General features: G+C 38.6%; 1 protein-coding gene across 1 annotated transcript in view; it reads right to left on the reverse strand.

The window, feature by feature from the left end:
- The window catches only part of SPARC (secreted protein, acidic, cysteine-rich), a 106,775-nt gene that overhangs the window by 19,968 nt on the left and 61,470 nt on the right, over positions 1-25,337 (reverse strand). The window contains exons 2-5 of the mRNA XM_067154457.2: positions 22,981-23,068; positions 16,526-16,757; positions 11,133-11,248; positions 8,653-8,799 (exon numbers count right to left, since the gene is read on the reverse strand). Coding sequence (XP_067010558.1) covers positions 8,653-8,799; positions 11,133-11,248; positions 16,526-16,757; positions 22,981-23,052 — 567 coding nt within the window. The 5' untranslated portion in view covers positions 23,053-23,068. The remainder of the gene's footprint in view (positions 1-8,652; positions 8,800-11,132; positions 11,249-16,525; positions 16,758-22,980; positions 23,069-25,337) is intronic.

The following is a 25,337-nucleotide window of genomic DNA, read 5'->3' on the forward strand; positions in this document are numbered from 1 at the left end:
AAGGATTTGGAAGGAATCGGTGTGGTCTATTGATAAGGTAAGGAGCAGAAATGGGACACCACAGAAAACCAAGCTTGCGAGATAGCTAACCTAGCACACCAAAGTGCATGGCTAAACTGGTTGGACAAATACTTGCATACTGCTAATAAAAAATAAAAACTATAAACCAAGCACGCCAAGATTTGCTCCAAGGCCATAGCGGTACGTTAGCATAGCAAAGTCAACAGCCCAGCAGTCCACTGGCCTGGTAGGAAAAGTCATATAACAACACCTGTTAGCGTTACTTTGTACGCCCGTGGCCTCAGGAGAAATTCACTCAGCGGTACATCTCTGGCAACTAAAGTAGAACCTCGATAATTCGAAACTGGTTAATTAAAAATCCCACCTAATTCAAAGAAGCTCTCGTTTCCGGAAACATGAGGTACGGTTTTGCACGTTATTTAAATTGTTTAATTCGAAATACCGATAATTCGTAGTTTGAAGAACAATGTCTGTCCCATGACCAAAATTCAGACTTTTAATTCAAAACTGCCTTGACATTTTTTTAAAACATAGTATTTTACAGAGTAATTTAAACTAGCAGTTTCCCGCTGGCTCCGCCCGCAATGTACAAAGTATGGTGTTGTTCGTTACTATCCTCACGGATGTATTTGCAAAGTTTCAAGTTAATGATCTGCTGTGGTAATAGAATGTAATATTATGTCAACAAAACACTTGAAAATACATCACACACAGAAATTGAATTAAACGTTCCTTGGAACAACACTACGCGCCGAACTGTTAAAAAATCCTTCAAAGACCTTCATCATGGAGACAAATGTACTCATCACTTTTCTCAGAATCTACCAATTTGAACAGTTAAGAGCTGAAATGAAAGAGCTTGATCCACTGAGTGTTATTAGGCCAAAACAAACTTCGTACCTCAGAACCAAAGATATGATTGCTTCAAAGAGACAAAGAATTGAAAAAATCAAATAATTTGAGGAAGGCGGAAGTTAAGTGATTTGTAGTACCTGATGACAAATCTGTGCATGAATACCTTTCAGTTAAAAAAAGAATAAAGGAAATCGACCGGATAGAATGGCTAGACTGACTGACTTTAGTTTCCATAAATTTTTTAAATATATAGATTAAAAATAATCCGCGTCATGATAGAACATGTCTTCCGGAATGTGCTGGGGAAAGGAGGGGGAGGGGGGAGCTGTAAGCATAACTGGATGTGCGTCACTACGACGGATGTTAGTTCTCTGCGCTATCTGTTGATAATAACAGTAAGGTAATGCACACAATGCGCACTGTGGCGCTATCTCTGATTGCAGACTGAAACTACTAACGCCTTATGGCTTGGTACCGAAATTCATCATTGAGTAACATCTCTATTCTATTCTATTCTATTCTATCTCTTTGAACAAAACATATCAACTACTCGGTGGAAATGAATGAAAGTGCGGTAACATATTGCCAGAGATCTCCCACACATGCATACAAACCTGGCCAGAGGTGAGCGCGACTATAGCGCCAAACGTGTCTGGCCCCACAAAACGAGGCAAATGAAGGAACGGGGCAAGACAGTGTGAGTCTGTGGTGAGGGACTTCTATACAATCATTCTATACAAGATCAAGCCAATTAGTGATCAATAGAAGTGCCTCACCACAGACTTTTAAAAGATGTTTTCAAAAATGTTTAATCGGAAGAATATGTTTTAACAATATTGTAGACATGAATTTTAAAATTAAAATGGGATAAAAGGAGGATAGTTAAAATTATCCTCCTTTTATCCCATTTTACCCAACCCCTACTCCATCCCCCCTCCGCCCACCCCCCTTTCATCTTTCAACATCACATTGTAATAGTTTTTAAGGTTCCCATGGGAAAAAATATTAAGGTTTTATAATGTGCTTACTATTCATGTATTATCATTAATTTTTGGGCGGATACAGCTGAAGATGACCACTAAGTGGTTGAAACATGTACTGTGATTGTTAATGTTTTTATAATTTTGCCAAAGGCATGTAATAAAGTATCGATTAGGTGGTAATTTAATCGAATAAGTTAATCAGAGCAGCACCATGAGTCCTCTTGCCAGTCCTGAAATGGCGTATGGCTTTTAGTACCGGGAGTGTCCATGGACATGTTCGGCTCGCCAGGTGCAGGTCTTTTGATTTGACATCCATAGGCAACCTGCGCGTCGTAATGAGGATAAAATGATGATGAAGACGACACATACACCCGGCCCCTGTGCCAGTGAAATTAACCAATTATGGTTAAAATTGCCGACCCTGCCAGGAAACAAACCCGGGACCCCTGCGACCAAAGGCCAGCACGCTAACCGTTTAGCCATGGAGCCGGACTAGCCAGTGCTGAGTTCACCATACAGGATTTGCCGAGGGAGTCTGCTGTCACTCACATGATGGATATGGCCCGCCCATCTAAGCCGATGACCAACGATGGTGGCTTTGATACTGTTTAGCTTTGCTTTCTCAAGAACTGCTATATTAGTTATATAGTCATCCCGTTTGATGTTCATGATGGAACATGCTGATGAAAGATTTCCAGTTTCTTGATGTCCCAGAGTAACGTAGAGTAACGTAGAAATAACAACAGCCCGATGGAGATACTGTAACAGGAAAACGACCAAGAGGAAGACCAAGAAACAGGCGGATAAAAGGAGAGGAGAAGAGGACTGGGCAAGAGTGATGAGGGAGAAGTAACTGTGACCCAACAAACACGCCGTATTAGTGGCAGTGAGACTGCTCCAAGACTAGCAAAAAATCTTGGGGCACAACTGCAAAATATCAACTTCATAATGACCATTCAATAACGGAAGATCCCACATTTATAACTGTCATGAGCCTTTATGTTTTCCAACAAAGAAATACTACGAGTCCCGTCAATTCTGCGACCTGCTAAGGAGAGTTTTAAGAACACTGTGCAATAAGAAGACATATTTACCCTTATTTTTTTATCACGGTGTATAAGTGTATACTAAGACCTTTTAGATGAACATTATGACAAACTGACACAATTTTTTAAGTTTTATAAGATTTTTTAAGTAGTCGAGTAAGTTTTTAAGATCAGCATGAGAAGACTATCTCTTTGTACATTTAATGATTTTTACCTAAACAAAGATACTTGTAGCTGATGATGTTTATAACAAAACGAAACATGTACTACTACTAATTTCTGAACTTGCTTAAGGCACACAACATATTGTATCGATAAGGTGGAACAATAATTACTGTCAATTTGTTAAATTGTGGTGGACTGTATCGAAAGCTTTTTCGTAGTCTATGAAACAAGCAAAACATTAACATCCCAGCACCGATGAATTTTTGCATTTCTGTTTTGCACTTAAAGGTCAAGCTTAAGACTAACTATGTACTGTACAGTCTAAAATGAGCCTACCTAAGTTTTGTTCTACCTCACTCAACTGATAGGATAATTCTTGGTTATGACGACACTATTCATCAGATCCCTTGGATGTCATTATAAGCAAGTACAATGGTATACCAGGTGTATGCATAAGTCTTTTCTGGTTTCACTACAAGATCGCGCCAGCAAACAGTACGCAGTACACATACACCAGTTTGTTCATCTGACATTAACCTACCAACACACACAAGTTGAGTCTGCCAAACACTAGCGCCTGCATTGTATCGTTCAGTGATCATGTCAACGTTTGTGCCTAAAAAAGAATATTTGCAGCATGCATTGATTTTCCTATTTAATCAAAAGAAAAAGGCTGTGGAAAGTCATTGTTTGCTGGTAGAAACATGGTGAACACGCTCCATCGATTAGAACATGTGAGACAATTTAAACATGGTGATTTCAATGTGAAAGACAGAGCGCGCTCTGGTAGCCCACAAAAGTGCAAAGACTAGCAACTGCACGCATTACTGGATGATGACCCAACTCAAACTCAACAGCAATTGACACAAGCATTGAATGTGACACAAGAAACAATCAGCAGATGTTTACGAGCAGTGCAGAAGATCAATAAACTCGGTAAATGGGTCCCACACAATTACAATCAACGGCAAATGAAAAATTGCAAAGTCACTTGTGAAATGCTGCTTCAACATCATGAAAAAAATAATTTCTGTACCGAATTGTGACGGGTGATGAAAAATTGATTCATTTTGAAAACCCGAAGCAGAAAAAAATCATGGCTATTGCCTGGCAAAGTTGGTCCTTCAATACCAAGGCCAAATTGCTTCGGCAAGAAGACCGTGGTTTGTAAAGCCCAGAAAAACCATGAATGCACAACGCTATTGCCAACAAATGATTAATTTAAATCACGCATTGATCGAATGACAACCAGAATGGGCCAGAAGATATGGCAAAGTGAATTTGTTACAGGACAATGCGCCGTCTCACATAGCAAAACCAGTGAAAGATACCGTGAAATTGCTTGGATGAGACATCCTTCCGCACCCGCCGTACTGCCCCGGCCTGGCGCCATCATTATCACCTCTTTGCATTAACACATTGGAGACGCCGCTCGTAGAAACTACGGGCGCGCTAATTCATTGCTGCTGATGGAGCTCGGAGAATCTACGGGCATGATTTCACTGTAGCTAAAAAATTGTATTTGCCGTCTCAGCGAGCTGTGACTTCAATAAGATACTGCTGAATGCTTCTATAAGCATAACATATACTAGTTATGAGCATAAGTCGAGAGCTCTTCTTTCAAGGCATTGATAACACAGCCACGTGCCTACATAACCTAAGGCTGCGTCATCGATGACTCCCAGCTGTGAAATGGGCGGGAAAGTATGTACGGTACATGCGGTCAGGAAGAGTGTGTGTTCGAGAGACAGGCTTGTTTGCGTAATTCTTGTGAATATTTAGCATGCCTAATTCAAGTGTACGAAATTTCGACAACGAATCCATAATGGATGTTCTTATGGAAGACACGATTTCTGAAAATGAGGATGAGGATAACAATTACACACTAAGTAAACATGATGATTCTGGTGCTTCAGGTTAGTAAATGTAGAAAATGAGCTCATTTCAAATTGGTGTGAAGTGTAACGTAGTTTTACATCGCTTCCTTGAAGTGGGTTCTGTAATACAATTTTATACCGCTTCCTAAAAATGTGAGTGTTTGCCGTGTACCTGCAGCAACTCGATACAATACCATTGTCAAACAAAGAACAGTGGGAATGCAAATTCCTTGTTGTAAACCAGAATACCGGTGTCAATTGACTAATTAGGTTAGAATCTGCATTAGTGTTTTTCAGTAGATGAGCCCACAAAGTCAAATTTTGAAATATTAACCAAACTGGCATCCATAGCTGCGTCAGATTTTTTTCGTTTGTAAAACATGTTATTTTCATAAATTTATATTTTAAAATCGCTGCACTATTATGATAATTAAAACTCATTTTTGTGTAGAAGAAAGTGTGATCTTGCTATGCATTCCAAAATTTCTTATAATCATGGCTTACCCTAGCATTGAAAAATTTTCACAAACCATTAAAAATACTGCGATTTTTGGAGGATATCACATTCAAAAATGGCCGTCTCCAATGTGTTAATGGGGCTCGCGCTCGCAGAGCAGCACTTCAGCAATTTCGAGGAAGTTGGAAAATGGCTCGATGAATGGTTTGCTGCAAAAGACAAGCAGTTTTCCTGGCATGGTATTCATAACTTAGCTGAAAAATGGACGAAGTGTGTAGAAGCCGAAGGCCAATATTTAGAATTAACAAAAAATGAATTTCCCTTAAAATTACGTGTTTTCTTTACCACAAAAACCAGCAAAAACTTGTGCATACACCTGGTAGTAATATTTATGGGTCAAATCAGGAAATGTTAACTTTCTCTATTAATATTAGGTGAATCAAAAATGTTTGCAAAATGCAATTTCTCAGATTTTAAGTCATGAGAGTAATATAACGAAGATATTCACAAATTACCGTCCTGGCAACGAGTTAACTGATGACAATTGGCCCACATTGATAAGGTAAGTGTAGATTAGTAGGATTAGTAGATAAGAGAAGATTAAAAGGATTGGAAGTTAAAAGAGTTAAAATCGTGCAGTGCCAATCCCCATTATCTTATATTGCTTCTTCAACTGCTTTTGTGAAAGACTCATTCTTTAATTTCTTATTTACCTATGCATTGTTTTTGCATTTTATTCGGCTGATGATGACCAAGATTGGGGTCGAAACCGGTACTGCCTGAATTCTCATCTTTAAGAAGTAGTGCACTGTGCATATACGTTTTTCATTTGTTTCCGGTATTGTGCTTTTTACCGTTTCTCTCTTCACAATTGTTTTTTACGTCAATTGTTCTAAAGAATCTACAAGATCCTAGTTATATACTTCAATTACATTAAATTGTATTATATATTTATATGTACATTTTCGCAACCGAAACAATTACAGACTGGATCATTAAGCTATTCGCCGAGTTCTGTCGGCATTTGAAAGCACAGTGCCGGACATTGAGTATGTTGCGCTGATCATCAGCCAAATAAAATGCAAAAACAATTCATAGGTAAATAAGAAATTAAAGAATCTTTCACAAAAACAGTTGAAGAAGCAATATAAGATAGGATAAGTTAATAAAGGAAGAGGATTAGTAGATAAGAGAAGATTAAAAGAGTTAAAATCATGCAGTGCCAATCCCCATTATCTTATATTGCTTCTTCAACTGTTTTTGTGAAAAACTCATTCTTTAATTTCTTATTTACCTATGCATTGTTTTTGCATTTTATTTGACTGATGATGACCCAGATTGAGATGCACCAAGATGCCCTTTATAAGTGGAAATATATTTCATCATCAGTGTGTGACTGTGGTGCATCTCAGCAGACGATCCCCCATATTGTAAGTGAATGTACATGACGTTCCTACACAGGTAGCCCGAGTGACTTTTTGGAACCAACAGAGGAAGCCATACCGTGGATCACCCAACTGGACATTCTGCTATAAAACATGTTTCTTGTCTGTGTATATTTGTAGATATTATATACTTGTATATTTGTATCTAACTTGTAGCCATACGCCAATAATAATACTGGAAAACATGTGTCGTATTCTTCTAGAAGCCTAGCCAGGCAATGTATATAAAGAGGCAGTCTTGAGGGTTGAGGGGAGTTGTTTTGGTAAGAGTTATGAGTGCACGTCATTAATCGAATAGATGAATTTGTGATGTGACTTTGTTGGGTTGGTAGTTAGTTGATATGCAAATGTGCAGTCTTCTTCTTATTCTTTGTAGCAGTGTTTTATTCATGATGGCAGTTTATTAGTTTGTGTATGTATAACGTGTAAATAAAAAGTGTACACAACTGACAACATTTTTTGTGCGCCTTTGTGGCTACAACAACACGGTAGCCTATATCTGGATTAGGAACACAATCGTGTGAAATTGACAAGCGTGGTGCATATTTGTCTTGTGACAGCCTAGTTATGGATACAGAAAAAGTCGTGAAAAACCTTACTAATGAAGACAAAATTAAAATCTATCAGAAAGTGGACTGGCGTCCGCATCTTAAAATGTGCATGTTGAACTCACATCTTCGAGTTGCGACTCGATCACTCGAGTTGGTTGAAGTTTTGTCGGATTCAAAATGGCGGCCAAGTCATTCCTCCTGGTCGCACATGGTCGAGTGTAACCTCCAATTCATTGTCTGATTGTGTGATCAGAATATAATGTTTAATAACCCACTGATCCAAAATAGAAGGCTTCTGCTAACATTTGTTTTAGAATGACTGTGATTGCAATAATATTTTGATATCTTTATTGGCCCCAGTGCACATATTTTCATATTTGTTGTCTGGTGTTTTTCACATCTTCTAATACTTTCCTCTCATCTTTAGAATTGGTAGATACAGTTTTCATTGTATCCGCGGACAAACGACATAAAATGCCCTCATTATTATTATTTATAAGTTTTTTTCCGTATTGATTGGATTCAATGTATAGATAAGAAATGCGTTCCACCAATCAATATTGATAAGTACTGATCAGTGGAACGCATTTCTTATCTATACATTAAATGCCCTCATGTCAAAAAAAAATCGTACCTAGTGTTTCCATATCCCTGTTGGATAGTTTTTGTTCTTATATTCAGCAAAACGTTTTCTCGCTTAACATTTTATTTTTCCTTATCCCCCGAAGAAACATCGTAACGAGGTTCTACTGTACATCTAAAAAAATTATTATTAAAATTACAGTTCTAATGTTCTCATTATTGTAATAATTTTGAGGGTCCAGATATGTATAGATGTTTTTAATATTTGTGATAGCTGACAAAGATAATGGTCCTTTCTCGAAACATGTAGGTTTAATGTAGACAACAACTTCATTGTTTAAGTATTGAAATGGCAGACCCAATAAAGACCCTTTGAGTATTATAGTTGTCATAGTCAGTATGGACCATATAGTAAGATAAAAGGTAAATTTGCCAATTCAGAGAATAATCGAGCTGGAAGAAATCAAAATTTCCCTGTGTGACAGGAGAAGGTAGACCTTTCTGGGTTCTTGTAGTCAAAAATAATATTATACTGGCTGATTATTGTTATGTGCTGTTCCTGTTAGTGTCACTCATCCCTACTGGAGGGCATTACTGCTGCAGAAGCTAAGCCGTCGATGGTGGGTACAACAGCTCCCCTCCAAGGAAGTAAACATAAACTAACACTTACCGGCATCTCACGGCACATTCCATAGTACTCTATGTGCACGTGTTTGTACCGGTCCCCTTTGCAGGACTCGAGCCCGTGGTTGCACCAGCACCTCATCTGGTACACCTCACAGTCTGAGCCCCAGGTCTCGTTGTGGTTGGAGCACACCTGTAACAGGCCCGAGAGAGAAGGAAATTAATACAATTTATTAACTTTCTCAAACATCAGGAAGACAGAATAACTGGAAACTAATCCAAGTGACGGGAGAAAACTTAGCAAGGACACCGGACAAAAAAAATATTTCTTGTATCAATTATTTCTATCAAGTGTAACAGCTGAAGAAGTTCTATAATAAGGATGAAACGTGGAGCAAAAAGTGTGTGATTTGTAACTGATGATGATGATTATTATTATTATTATTATTATTATTATTATTATTATTATTATTATTATTATTATTATTATTATTGAAAATGAAAACCTACAACCTGTTATTCAGTCATTGACCGGGTCAGGGATGGAATGAATGAAACATATATAGGCTGTTTTTACAATGGGGTCGCCACTCCCAAGGTGATTTATTAATGAGTGATAAATGCTATGAAATGATAATGGAGAGTGTTGCTGGAATGAAAGATGACAGGGAAAACCGGAGTACCCGGAGAAAAACCTGTCCCGCCTCCGCTTTGTCCAGCACAAATCTCACATGGAGTCACCGGGATTTGAACCACGGTATCCAGTGGTGAGAGGCCGACGCGCTGCCGTCTGAGCCATGGAGGCTCTATTATTATTATTATTATTATTATTATTATTATTATTATTATTATTATTATTATTATTATTATTATTAAAAACTGTGATTGAATTCTTTTTTTTTTTACAGCCCTCCAAATATTTAGGACTCACATATTATCTGTTTACATCAAATCAGGGTATGTTTCATTTCGATAGGAGATGATGGGCGAGCAAGTAAAGTCTATGCTCTTTTCTGATGACATTGTAGTTTCGGGAGATAATGAAGAGGAAGTACAGACACAAGTTGATTTATGGAATGAGGAGATAGAAATTTTGGAATGAAGATTAGTACTGTGAAAAGCAAGACTTTGATCATGACGAGAGTTAACAGAAAATCCAGGAGAGTGATAAAAGCAGGAAATTTTAATATTTGGGCAGCGTGATGTCACAAGATGGAAATTTGGATGGAAATTTCTACCAGTGTGTGATAGACATTGTACAGAACAAAGATGTGCCAATGAAGTGCAAGAAGGTTTTATACTCATCCTATTATAAACCTATACTGACCTATGCTTCAGCAGCCCGGACGTTGACTAAGTGGAACCAAAGTAAGATACAAGGCAGCTGAAATGAAGTTCTTGAGGAGCACACAGGGAAAGACAAGAGGAGATAGAATACAAAATGAGGAAATAAGGAGAAGGGTGGGAGTGTGTAAACTTCAAGAAGAGAGTGATATAGCAAAGATAAAATGGTTCGGACACATGATGAGAATGCCAGGAGAGAGAATACCAAAGAGAACATTCATTGGTACAGAGACTGGAAAGAGGCCTAGGGGACGGCCTAGAAGGAGATGGAGGAGCTCTCTTGTGGACTGTATTGCAAATAGAGGAGTCGATAGCAATAAAGTACTAGAAGAGGAATGGTGGTGAGATCGAGTAAGATGGAGGGCTTTGGTACACTACTCTGCCCAGAGAGAATCTTGAAAAGGATATGCATTAGGAAAAGAAGAAGAGACATCTTCATCTGAAATAAATATTTAAAATAAAACATACAAAGAGATACTTTAAAAAGTCCATGTTATTTTTATTATTATTGTTGTTTCATGGATCTGAGAATTGAACTTTGAGAAGGGAGGAAGAAAGAAGTCTGAAATCTTTTGAAATGTGGGTGTGGAGAAGATCAACTGGCAAGACAAATTAAGGAATGCAGTAGTATTGGAAGAGTAGGTGAAGAAAGGATGATAATACTGGAAACCATTCAAAAGAGAAAGAAGAATTAGTTAGGTCACTGTGTACGAAGGAAGGAAAGGAAGGAAAAGTTGCAGAGAGAAGGTTGAGGTATCAGATGATGGACAGTGTGAAAATTAATGGAAGATACTGGAAGACTGAAAGGATGGCAGAAGACAGATCGGCTTGGGAAATGTATGCAAAAACCTGCTGATAGGCTGAGAACCAATGATGATGATGATTCATCTAAAAGTCTAGCTAATTACTTCTCGTGCTCCTAAAACAACGTCATGTTACTAAGTAACGTGTATTTACAAACTTGCATGGTCTTCAAAGAAAATGCGACAAAGCCTGAGTTCAAACAGATTATAGCAATACAGGGCTTCAAACTGTCGTCAACAGATGGCAGTAGTTTACTGTATCTGTGATTCATGCACGTGTAACTCGACAAAGGATTTATTCAGGGAAGAAAATTAAGGATCTGTGCAGGATAATCTCATTGTCATGTGAGTTCTAAGGGTTAACAAACGTGCTGCTCACCTTACGCCTGGGGTCAGCTTCATCAGGGCAGGTCGGAATGCAGATACATTCTGCTTCTCCTTGCTCATTGATGTCACAAACCTGCCCGGCACCGCAGTGCTTGTCCAAGCATGGATCTGCAACAAGACATCACTTGTCATAGTCAAAAACTAAAATAACCAGCATCAGTGACTCCAGGAATTAAAAAAAAATGAGAGAATTTTCAGAGTGCATTTCTTGACAGTGGAGAAAGATTACATGTGATAAAAATCATCTTTTGGTCTGTATTGACTAGTTCTAGTTAAAAATAGGATTTAGTCCACCTTGTACAATAGACATTGTTAAGAAACTTTAAAGTTAATACATAATTATCAGCAGACATAATACAGAATGCAACATAAAAATACAGGACCACCAAGTTGAAGTAGTACACCAATTCAGATATTTAGGAAGCATAATGCTTAGTAATAATAGAGCTGAGATAGAAATACCAAAGTATCGTTAGACACCTACTATGGGATGAGAAGAACAAAACTGACCCTGTGCAAGTCATATTTCATTCCCATACTTACATATTCTCTGGAAACTTGCACACAAAGGATTGTAGTAGGATTCAAGCCTGTGAAATGACATTTCTTAGAACTGTCCTCCAAAGGACACAACTTGATCACGTGAAAAATCATGATATTAGAATCAGCCAGAATTTTCAACACAGTGATTTCGTCCTGTTTTTAGAAGTGTTATCTAACTAAAACTTTTCAGTCTAAGAGGTTCACAACCTCACTATTAGCATTTATTGTTTCGTTTCTGTCTGTTATCTTTTATTTTATTTACTTTTCTTAGGTTTAGCACATTTTTCGGTTTCAATTATATTTTATATTAACCCTTTGTTCACTGAATTTGTCTTAGCGAGTTATTTATTGCTCCATCTAGTGATGTAAATATTCTATATTGTTATTGTTTTTATTTCCATCTGTTTCATTTGTTCATTCATTATGTTTTTAGCACATTTTTAGCTTATATTAGGTAGATTACTTTAACCCCCCCCTATTTGACTGAAGATGGCTCAAACGAGTCGAAACATGTTTGAATTTTATTGCTCCATCTAATGATGGAATTATGTTTTGTATTGAATTAGGAGGATACATTTAATTTTTTGCTTTGTAAAGTGAAAAATCATGAGGTCAGATCTAACCTAGGTCTAAAGGAATCGATGGAGGTAAGACTTAGGTCACCTAGACGTAAATGGTTTGTGCATTTTAAATGAATAAATAGCACAAGGTTACCATGTGCTTATTTGGAAAAGAGAATAACAGGTAGAAGACCAGCTGCAAGACCAAGAAGAAGATGGATGGACCAACTGAGGGAAGACGTGGAGACAAGAGGATGGAACTGGGAATCTGTCTTGGACAACAAAATCTTTTCGAATAGACAACTTTCGAAGACGCTCGTTTTCAAACACCCTACCCAGCTAGCTGGAAGGGCAAATGGATGATGATGATGATGATGATGATGATGATGATGATGATGATGATGATGATGATGATGATGATGATGATGATGATGATGATGATGAGGCCATCATCAGTACAAATAAATTTTTTGGAACATTAAAATACTTTTGCACGAATGCAGGATTTACCACACAAATTGTAATGTACAGATGAGTGCTGTAGGATGCTGAGTAGATTTACCAGATGTAGGACACAAAGCAAGGAAACTGTGGGCCATACATAATGAGAGTACAATAAACCCTCAAAGTAGCCCCCTAGATTGTGCACAACTCATTGCCAATATGCTTTTGGGCTTTTAGTGCATCAAAAAACAAGGTGAAAATTTCACGTTTTGCAGAGAACTTTGCTCTGCGTCTTCAGAAGAAAATCTCGACTGTTCACGAGGAAGACTTCTACAATAGTGAGGGTTTGAATTTAAGAATGCGTTACCGTTGGTCTATAGTAAGTGGTACTCTCACTCGCTGTTAGCATTCTTAGTCTGTAACAGTGCAGGGATACGCTGTGTTTTGAAGCTCTCTCATAGTCTAAAACGTCTGGAAAAATTCATGGACAGCAGATTAAGAGAAACTGTAGAACCTTTATTGCAAGAGGAACAAAATGATTTTAGGCCTGGAAGAACAAGTGCAGACCATATCCTTGCTGTCAGGATGTTAATGGAAAAGCACTGGGAAAAAGAAACCACTTTTTCTACTATTCCTAGACATCGAAAAGGCTTATGATAGCATACCAAGAGAGCATATCTGTAAATGCCTAAAACAGCTGGGAGTTGGTGACAGTCTAATTCCAAAAGTGAAGATGCTGTATGATAAGACCAGAAGTTTTGTGCAAGTGGGTTGAGGGCTGTCCAAATGTCCAAATGGTTTGAAATGTAGAGAGGAGTACAGCAAGGCATTGCTTTGTCACCCATCTTATTTACCACTGTGATGGATGCCATAATAAGGCTATAAAAAGGAAGGAGCAGCAGGACTTGCAAGCTTTCATCTTTGGGCTGAAACCAGAAATCATGTGGAGAAAAATCTGCAGAAATGGAGTCAAGAGTTTAAAGACATGATTTAAATATCAACAATGCTAAGATGGTGGTGATGAAGTTACAGAGGGGAGATGACATACCAGAATCAAATCAGAATGAATGACACCAAACCGGACAGTGATGCAACGTTTAAGTACTTGGGCAGTATAGTATCAAAAGACAACCTTGCAAAGTATGAGATGGACAGTCAAATTAGCAAGGCAACTCAATTTTACCACCAAGTAAGACAACTGCTGTGGGATAAACAAGTGCTATTAAAAGCAAAGATGACATTATATAAATCAAGTGGTATAAATTAAAGAACTAATGAGTCCAGGAACTACTGTTGAGCCTGTGCAGGTTTGTTCTGGTCAACATTCCTTTCTTCCCAGTCACTATTAGTATCAACACCGTCACTTACTTGGTTATGTATTCCACGCAGGTAATTCATTGTCGGAGGCAAAATAGGCACTCAGTCAACAAGATCGGAATCACTGTCCATAAAGTCCGAGAAGTCACCAATTTACTCGCCAGTCCTGTTTATTTTCCCTGTCGTCATTTAATTGCCCTTACTTGTGTGATTGCTATTGTTGGTGCATTTTTCAATATGCTAGATTTTAGAATTTTGGATTTTTGACACCCCTCCAGATATTTTTAGAACAAACAAAATGCATTTCTTGGTTGTTGTATTATGTATGTGTGTCCTCCAGTGTTTATTTTTACTCCATAAATAACCAAATTTTCCTACTTTTATTTTACTTAATAAATTATTTTAATTACAGTCAAACCTCGATACCTCGAACCTCCATTACTCGATTTTTCAGTATCTCGAAATAACTTAAAATTTCCCGGTCATTTGTCATATTCTTCACGTGTATTTACTTCTCTATTACTCGGTTACACGAAGCAAACGTTTCCTCCCTTGAAGCAAGAAATACTCTGTAACTCGAACTTTTTGCAACATTAACTGTGTAATACGGCATTTGTGGTTTGTGCGGAATGGTTCACAAGTAAAGAAAGGTTTACAATGATGCTGTGAGCTGATATGAAAGGAACCGAAAACAAAAACTTCTAATGATCGTAAAATCGGCGAAGCCTCAATGTTTCTCAAGTGTGAATTAATTACCAGTCACGTACAAAAGCAAGCTCTGAAGTTGCGGATGAGAAGTTTCAAAGTGAAGGGAGGAAAGGTTAACAGTAACAAACAGAAGAGTCTAACGGATTGTTTCCAAAGGTGTTAACCGAAGTATGTTTCTTGTTTCACTACTGAATTAAACTTACCATAAAATAGAGTTTGTTTGTATATTTTTCAATGCTGTTAAAATTAATGTATTCAGTATAAGCCCGTAGATACATATTATTCAATTACAGTAGAGTCTCGTTAATCCGAACTCATTCGGACCAGAGTCTGTTCGGATTACGAAATTTTCGGATTAACCGGAAAATGTTATTGTTTTTACGTCCCGCTAACTACTTTTACAGTTTCCGGAGACGCCTAGGTGCTGGGATTTTCTCCCGCAGGAGTTCTTGTACATGCCGGTAAATCTATTTACACGAGGCTGTCATATTTGAGCACTTTCAAATATTACCAGACTGAGCCAGGATCGAACCTGCCAAGTTGGGGTCAGAAGGCCAGCGGCTAAACCGTCTGAGGAAAAGAGTTTCTACAATACCGTACAGAACATACTGTAATTTGAAATGTCCATTCTTTACCAGTTACATCAATAAAATACTTCATAAAATTGCAGTAGGGTAGTTAAGAATCCGTAGAGGAGAAAACGACAATGAAAATGACATTAGCGAGTGGATGACTGTCATCAGTTACAAACAGACCAAGAAATTGTAGCTATGGTGGAGAAAGAATCTGGAGTTGATGAGGAACAGAGTGACGATGACGAAGAAGACCACAATGAACATATAGTATCATATTCAGATGTCGCGACCGCCTCAGAAATTGCCGTATGCTGCGTCGAGCAACACTCCGCTGCTACGCCCGCTGATGTGATGTTTATGAGACGCTGGTTTAACACTGCATCTTCGAGTAGGTTCCAATCACTACGGCAAAAAAAACTAACAGACTTTGTAAAGATAAACGACCAGTGACTGATGGTTTATGATTTGTAATTATGTTTACATTAACTTATTCTAGTAAAATATGACTAATAAAATGCAGAGATAAGACATCTATTAGGTTCAACCTATTCAATAATAAAATGCAAGTAAATCTTCATTCTATAATATGTTCCTTCATTTCAGTTAGGAGAATTATTTTTAAAAATTGAATATTTCAGTTCGGATTAACGGGGCTCAAAAACAGTATTCTCTATACCTCGAAATTTCGATAACTCGAAATAAAATTTAGCTGCCGAGGTGATCCGAGATATCGAGCTTCCAGTGTAATTAATTAATAACACGAGGAATAAATGTCATCATAATCTGAAATTTATCCTGAATTTAGATGACTATGTTTTTCACTCCCTGATTAAGTTTCACTTTCATATCTTTAAAAACAGACGAGTTAATTTTTTTTTTTTTTCCGAAAGCCTACATTTTCCATTAAAACTGCCTGGCACTTTTAAACCTCACCTTTACATTTTCACCTGGCACTAAAAGGGTTAATTATTTGACAGTGATTTTCATTAGTGAATACAGGACACTCTGCTAACGAAAGTAAAGGAGACTCTTTAGCTTCTTAGGACACTTGCTGAAGGGCCAATTCTAACTCCTTGTGGCGTGCGAGAGTGAGGACTGTTAAACCAAGAAGGCAGGCACAAGTTCATGGTAGTAATGCCGGAATAAGTTAGCAACGCTCTATTTGCAATCTCCTGCTCTCAAAACGAGACCCCAGGATGGTCAGGTCTCCACTCAGGAGGAATAGAGATGGCACTTACCACGTATCACCACCTCATTGTCCTCCACCGGCTGATCCTTCATCATCTCCTCATCATCATCTTTCTCCTCCTTCTCGTCTTCCTTCTCCTCAGCCTTCTCCTCTTCCGCCTCGTCTTTCTCCATCATCGCGTACACATCCTTCTCATCTTCTTCGGAGGCAGAAACCTCCGCCTCCGACTCGGTGGTGGTAGTTGTGGTGGTACGATGCCTCCTGACCTTCTTCAATTTTCTCTGAAACAATAAAACATGAAGTTACATTTGGCTTCTTTTATCAGGAAAACTACTCGGCAGATTTGAACTGTTCTGGTCTGTGATGACAGAGGAAAAGTTTCAGAAGTGATTACTACTAAATGAAAGTGTGCAGCATTCTCGGAGGCCCAGCTTCAATTCCCAGGACTGCTAGCGATTTAAGAATCGCAAGAGGGCTGGTATGTCGTTAAAATGGTACACGAAGCTCACCTCCATTGGGATGTGCCTGAAAAGAACTGCACCATCTCAGGACAAGGACACTGCACACGTTTTGCTCGTTTAACGGTTTCTTCTTCTTTTGATCAACACAAATGGTTCATTGTCAAAACAAATTGTCATTAGTATAGCTCAGTAATTATATAACCACTGTACATTTTATTGTTATTTGGGTCATCAGTCTGTAGAGTGGTTTGATGCAGCCCTTCATACCACCCTCTCCCGCGCTAACCTTTTCATTTCAACATAACTACCACATCCTACATCTGCTCTAATCTGCTTGTCATATTCGTACTTTGTCTACCCCTACCATTCTTACCACCTACGCTTCTCTCAAAAACCAACTGAGTAAGTCCTGGGTGTCTTAAGATGTGTCCTATCATTCTATCTCTTCTTCTTGTAAAATTTAGCCAAATCGATCCCCTATCACCAATACGATTCAGTACCTCTTCATTCGTGATTTGATCTATCCATCTCACCTTCAGCATTCTTCTGTAACACCACATTTCAAAAGCTTCTATTCTCTTTCTTTCTAAGCTAGTTATCGTCCACGTTTTACTTCCATACAATGCCACACTCCAAACGAAAGTCTTCAAAAACAACTTTCTTATTCCTATAAAATATTTGAAGTGAGCAAATTTCTTTTCTTCAGAAAGCTCTTCCTTGCTTGTGCTAGTCTGCATTTTATGTCGTCATTACTTCTGCCATCGTTAGTTATTTTAGTACCCAAGTAATAATTTTCATCTACTTCCTTTAAGACTTAATTTCTTAATCTAATATTTCCTGCATCACCTGACTTCGTTCGACTGTACTACATTACTTTTGTTTAGGACTTATTTATTTTCATCTTGTACTCCTCACCCAAGACTCTGTGCATACCATTCAGCAATTTCCCCAGATCTTCTGCAGTCTCAAATAAAATAACAATATCATTGGCAAATCTCAGGGCTTTGATTTCCTCTCCAAATTCCTCTTTGATTTTTTCCCAACTGTTCTATACAAACATTGAAAAGCAGTGAGTACAAAATGCAGCCTTGCTCATTCCTTTTGGGGTTGCTGCTTTCTTTTTTTTTTTTTTAATGAAACAGAACAATCTAATTAAAAATGTTAATCAAATTAAAATTAGGATTAAATGTATAAAATTTGAGATTCAATTCAGAATGGGAAGCTATTCTAATTTCTTCTTCTTCTTCTTCTTCTTCTTCTTCTTCTTCTTCTTCTTCTTCTTCTTCTTCTTCTTCTTCTTCTTCTTCTTCTTCTTCTTCTTGTACAATATCCTTACTGGATGTCAGCTGTCATGTTCTCATCAACTCGGAAAAGACTTCTCATTGATTTCATAGCCATAATATTCTCCTTCTTCCCCTACTTCTCCTTCCTTCAATTTTACCCTGTAAGATGAGCTGAAGGAGTCTACATTTATCATTTCGAATGAGTTGGCCGAAGTACTCAATTTTCTTCTCCTTGATGTTGTGTATGACCTCTAGCTCTTCGTTCAGGTGTTGGAGTGCTTCACTGTTACGTATCCTGTTGACCCATGACATTCTGAGCAGGTGTCGGTAGCACCACATCTCAAAGGATCAAAGTATTTTGCTGGTGTTCTCCATTAGGGTCCAAGTATTGGCACCATACAGTAAGAGAATATAAAACACCAAAGTAAACAGAGATGGAGATTAATCTTAAAGTCCCTATTACAGAGGAATGTGCTCATTTTCTCGAATGCAGTCCTTGCCTGTTCAAATCAGGACCTAATTTCAACAGCATTGTTCCATTTGTGATTAAGTTTGTTGCTGAGATACTTAAAGCGTTGGACTTGTTCCAGTGGTGTGCAGCTGCTCTTAAGTTGACAAGTTCAAAGACATGTTTGCGTATGACCAATACTTTGGTGTTTTTCGTGTTTAAACGCAGACCTGCCGCAGCTCTCTGTTGGACCACACATGTCTGAAGATCTTCAGCACTTGTTGAAAGCAGAACAGTATCATCTGCATATCGCAGATAATTTATTGTAATCCCAATAGTAGTTATATGTATTAAATCTAACTAAAATTGAAACTGAACTTGTTGGAAAACAATTCCACCAGCGAAACACATTTGCAATTCATTAACAAAAATCATTGACAATGAGAACAGACAATTGCCTTAATTCACATAACAAGTATACATTACTTTCAACCAATTTAAGCCTTCAATAATAAATTTTTGATAATAATTATAATTTCGTGTGGCTATTTCTAGCCGAGTGCAGCCCTTGTAAGGCAGACCCTCCAATGAGGGTGGGCGGCATCTGCCATGTGTAGGTAACTGCGTGTTACTGTGTTGTGCATGTTGTGTGTGGTGTATGAGTTGCAGGGATGTTAGGGAAAGCACAAACACCCAGCCCCCGGGCCACTGGAATTAACCAATGAAGGTTAAAATCCTCAACCCGGCCGGGAATCGAACCCGGGACCCTCTGAACCGAAGGCCAGTACGCTGACCATTCAGCCAACGAGTCGGACATAAATTTTTGATAAAACCACATGAAGTAATTCTGTATCACTGTTATTATTACCAATATATACTAATTAAAGTAACTTCTTATTGCAAATTTACAATGTTCATTGTAATCCATGTACCATCTTGAACATCTTGAGAAAGCGCATGCTATAAGCACAGAGGCTATCATCATTGGCCATGATCTCAGATGGATAGGGCACGTCTGTCGCATGAATGATACCAGGCTCCCTCGACTCCTGTGCGGTGAACTCTGCTCTGGCACAAGAATTCATGCAGCCCCTTTAAGGTGTTTCAAGGATCACCTAAAGCACACTATGAAGACAGCAGAAATCAACACTCAAACCTGAGATACATGTATTCACAAAGTATTGCATATGTGGAAATGTAAACTGCTAAGGAATATGTTTACTCCAATACTTGCTTGTCACCAAAATGATTAAAAATTAAAATACAAAAAAAATGTCTTCTTATTCATAGTATATTGAATTATAAAATATATTATGCCAGGTGTTTTTTTCTGTGAACCGATTAAGACATTCGGTTAATTTGGTTAACAGATCAATATTTTTAATCGATCAACAGCTGTAGTAGCAACCATTTAACTCGATAATTACGGTATCCATCCGCCTCTGTGGTGTGGTGGTTAAGGTGATTAGCCGCAACCCCTGGAGGCCTGGGTTTGATTCCCAGCTCTGCCACGAAATTTGAAACGTGATACGAGAGCTGGAACGCGGTCAAATGAGTAGAGGGGTTCAATTTCCATCTCAGCCATCCTCGAAGTGGTTTTAAGTGGTTTTCCATGGTTTCCCACTTCTCCTCCAGGCAAATGCCAGGGCGGTATCTAACTTAAGGCTACGGCCGCTTCCTTCCCTCTTCATTGTCTATCCCTTCCAATCTCCCCACCCCCCCACAAGGCCCCTGTTCAGCACAGCAGGTGAGACCGCCTGGGCGAGGTACTGGTCCTCCTTTCCAGTTGTATCCCTCAACCCAAAGTCTTACGTTCCAGGACACTGCCCTTGAGGTGGTAGAGCTGGAATTCCTCATTGAGTACAAGGGAAAAACCAACCCTAGAGGGTAAATGGATTAAGAAAGAAAGAAAGAAAGTCATGGTATCCTAGTGTACGTCAATGGTAGCAACTAATATACTCTTCACTGTTATGAAACAAAAGAATGTCATCATAGAGAAATACTGTCCATAGATTATATGAAGGCTTTGTTAAGCACAAATGTTATTCCTGGCCTCCTGCATTTGTTATACCAACTTTTTAAATTACTTCCCATTGTCAATAGCAAGGGAGATAAAGGGAAGATGGAAGGAGTATTTTGATAAGCTATTGAATGTGAACAACTGTACAGTGGGGATAGAAGCAATACAGTGTGAGGACTCAACAACAGAGGATGATATAACCATGCTGGAGGTGGAGATAGCAGTACAAAACATAAAGATGGGTAGAGCAACAGGGATGGATGAAATCAGTGTGGAAATGCTAAAAGTCTGTTGGACCTGTTGGTATATAGTGGTTGTACAGACTACTAAATTGCATGTGGAAACACAAACGTGTACCAGAAGAGTGGAAAAAAGGAATAAGAATACCAGTGTTTAAGAAAGGAGGGGATAAGAAAGTTTGTGGCAACTATAGAGGAATCAAACTTATATCACTGGTAGTTAAAATATTGGAAAAGATATTAGAAAGAAGAATGAGAAAAAAGATTGGAGGAGAGTTACCAAAGGAACAATGTGGCTTCAGGAGTGGAAGATCTACAGTGAACCCAAACTTTAGCATGAGAAAACTGATGGAAAAGAACTGGGAATATAGAAATGATATGGTCATGACTTTCATAGATATAGAAAAGGCATATGACAGTGTACCCAGAGAGAAGGTTTGGGAAACCATGGTTATAAAGAAACTCGGAACAGAAATGTTAGGAATGGTGCAAGCAATGTACATCAACTGTGTTAGCAGGGTACTGACCTCAGTTGCAAAGACAGAATGGTTTAGGAATAAGACTGGACTAAGACAGGGGAGTGTGCTGTCACCTCTTGTGTTTATTATGGTCATGGACGAAATTGTAAAGCCTATGGAGATAAAGAGATGAAAATACTAGATGATGTTGTGATCTGGGCAAAGAAGTGCAACAACAACTAGATGTACTGAATGAAAAAATTGAGAACGGCATGAAAATCAGTACAGAGAAAAACAAGACTATGGTGATGTCGAGAGGGGAAAGGCAAGGAAAGGGCACTGTGAAAATTGGAAGTCAGGGTCTGGAAATTGTAGACAGCTTTAAATACCTAGGAAGTGAATTAATGGAATTAGTGGACATGGTGATTAGCAGGAGGGTACCAAAGTGTAAGAAAACTTGTTTGGAGTAAAGAAGTACCGAGGAAAAGTAAAGAGATAATGTACAAAATGTACTATGTACCCATACTGACTTATGCAGCTGAGATTTGGACTTTGACTAGCAGGCAAGAGAGTAGAATTCAAGCCAGTGAGATGAAATTCCAAAGAAGTCTGATAGGAAAGACAAGGAAAGGCAGAGTGAGAAATGAAGATGTTGGGAAGTTAGGATAGGAAAGCTAAATGAGATAGTTGAAACGAATAAATTAAGGTGGTTTGGACACATAAAGAGGATGGAGAAGAATAGAATTCCAATTCCAAGACAGATGCTGGAGGCAAAGTGCGAGGGCAAGATAGCAAGAGGAAGACCTAGAACAAGGTGGACTGAATCAGTGAAGAGCGGCATAAGAAGACGAAATTTAGACTGGGACAAGATCGTGGAAGAGGGAAAGAGGAAGATGGAGAAGTGCCAAAAATACCCCTACCCAGCAGGAGCTGGATAAGGGGAAATGATGATGATGTCAATAGCAACCAACAATATTAAGATAGGATCCACTTCCTTTACTAAAGACTACAGCATATTCACTACACGAAAGTGGAAAGCTGGACAGCATGGTTCAGACAATAGAGCCCTCAGTCCGGTGGTATATAAAGGTGCTCACAAAAAACCACCTTGTAGCTGCAGATTTATCGGCATGTTAAAGAACTCCTGTGGGACAACAGTTTTGGTGCCTCGATGTCTCAGAAAACCATAAAAGTAGCCACCGAGATTTCTTTTCTTTTTTTTACAATCTGTTTTACGTCGCACTGACACGGATAGGTCTGACGGCGATGATGGGATAGGAAAGCCCTAGGAATCGGCCATGGCCTTAATTAAGGTACAGCCCCTGCATTTGCTTGGTGTGAAAATGGGAAACCATGGAAAACCATCTTCAGGACTGCCGACAGTGGGGTTCAAACCTACTATCTCCCGAACTAAGATGTAAATTATGGTATTGTTCGTGTCAATTATAGTGCCAATTTGCCTCCCATATGTTAAAGTAGCTGTGTATATTGTTCTTCAGTCTAGAGCCAAACACAAATTGAAGGTATGATAATCTGGCAGAAATCTGATAGGCAAGCATAGAAAAGTCTATGAATAATAAAGAACACAAACTCACTGGTTTGTCAGTCAAGGCATCAACGATGACGAGAGAGAGGAGAACTGCTAACAGGACCAGTTGCAGTCTCATTGTTGCTGGTTGAGATCTGAAACAACAGAAATGTTACATTACAACAGGGTTGCCAGGTAAAGGGTGTAGGCAGTAATTATTTTATGGGGGGTATTAAATATTCAAATTTGAGGACTTCTATAAAATAATGTTGGGTGCACGTTGTGAAATTATAAACACTAAATTAAAACTTTCAAAAATAATACAATTATTTAATTAAGACACATTTGAATTCATATTGATCACAATAGTAGACCTCTCCTGGGTTTTTTGGTTGGTCATGGATTATATTTTCTACAGTCACATTCTTCTCTGTGTATATACAAAAGAGCAGACACATTCAATCGATCCTGCGCAGTCATATTCTGCACATAGCCTTTTAAATATTTCAGGGATAAAAAAGAGCATTCTAGTGTGGCAGTGTGACAGCAAACAGTTTCAGTAATCGATGTATTGTTGGGAAAATATCACTGTCGAAAAATGTCAACTGCAGAAATGAAGTACATTGATTCAGGATGATTGCTTTTAGAAGAAAAACTTATTTACAGTATATTTATTTATGCAGGGAGTATAATTTAAGACTTTCCTATTCTGCTCACAGGCCGCGTGAATCCCCAAGCAAGCTTGGCGTGATAAGAAGTCTTGACAGCTGATGCAGCAGTTCGCCAGAGGTTACTATCGCAATGGATAGGTACACTACAGTGCAGAGAATGTTTCTGGTCGAGTGTTATTTGCACAAGAAGAAGAAATCAGTTGAAAGGTGCCTTCGAAAATTCCATAGACAGTTTCCTAGTTCTACAATACCATCAAAACGTTACATGGAACAACTCGTTCACAAGTGGCGTAGTACTGGTACAGTAACTTAAAAAAAAAAAAAAAACAGGGAAGAGGAACAGCTCTCACACAGGAGACGTTAGAAAATGTGCCAGCAAGACTGCAAGTCAGTCTACATAAGTCGCTTCGGAGAGCAGCTTAGGAAACTGGTATTTCACATTCATCAGAATGTAATGCAACAAAAAAAAAAAGGAATCAATTTATGATCTTACTGGACTCATTCAGTGGTGAGTTCAGTTTCATTTAGTTTCTATACGTAATCTTTGAGATGATTACGTCCGCTCGCCATTGCGGGCACTGTGCTCACTGTCACCGCTTCTCTGCGCTCCTGTGCCTCGGTACTCTGCTACGAAGTCTTAAATTATACCCCCTGTATTTGTTAATGGAAGAATCAACATGTTGTTGGCAAATACATAATTCAAATTAAAAGCAAAACAGTGAGCTACCTAAAATCTTCATTTACGTGGTTGCGACAATTAATCACAACTTCTAAACTTCTAAATTTGGCCCCCGGCCAGGTATTTTAGTTTAGGTGGAGTTCTCCGGATTTCCTAGTAGAAAACCTGATTGCCTTTTAAAGTACCGGTACATCAGAACTACTAAAAATCATGATTTCAGCAAAAGTAGGTAATATAGGCCTATCGAGTAAGTCAATGTCTAGTGAAGGCAACATTTGGCAGCGAAAAGAAAATGCTGTACAAAAATCAGTGCTTCCCCGAGCAGAATGTACATATTAAGAAAGAGAGCTCCCTCTATGCATCAGCAGCAGTGTCAGCCTCCGCATCCCAAGATGATGGATTCGAACCCCGCAGAGGTAGATGGATTTTTGAAGGGCAGAAAACAATCCATTCGACACTTGATATCGTAGATGTAAAAGATCTCTGGTGACACATTTGGAGTTCACTGGACAAAATCAATTAAAACGCAAACATAGATCGGCCAACGTTTCTCTGCCATCTGGTAGACTCCAATGGAACATGAAAACTGACACACAGGGAACATTATTATTATTATTATTATTATTATTATTATTATTATTATTATTATTATTATTATTATTATTATTATTATTATCCCGCCTGGTGGCCATGATCTTCAAGGTGCTCAAGTCTAAACAGTCTGACACCGTGGTTACCCGTTGGTCGAAAAAAGTTTCACCATCAGAATGTTGGCCGGCAGGGTAGGGGAGGTGGTGGTATAAAATTTATAATCACCAGATTGTGTGCCATAAACCCTCTGCAGTGCCCATATGGAGTGAGGGTATATGACGCCGCTGATGGTCAATCGTCCGTCGGATTGGGACGTTAAGACTTGAACAGACCCCTTGGTGCTATTCAACAGCAGTAGGCTATGTGCCGGCACTGAATTTCACCCTCTTTCTTCCTACTGTCATGTATCACGTCATTCATTTCAGCTCATTAACTCCTCTGATGCGGTTGACGTCAGGAACCTCGAAGAGAAACGGGACAAGG

The sequence above is a fragment of the Anabrus simplex genome, chromosome 10 (genome assembly GCF_040414725.1).
Source record: "Anabrus simplex isolate iqAnaSimp1 chromosome 10, ASM4041472v1, whole genome shotgun sequence".
In the NCBI taxonomy this organism is placed as follows: Eukaryota; Metazoa; Arthropoda; class Insecta; order Orthoptera; family Tettigoniidae; genus Anabrus; species Anabrus simplex.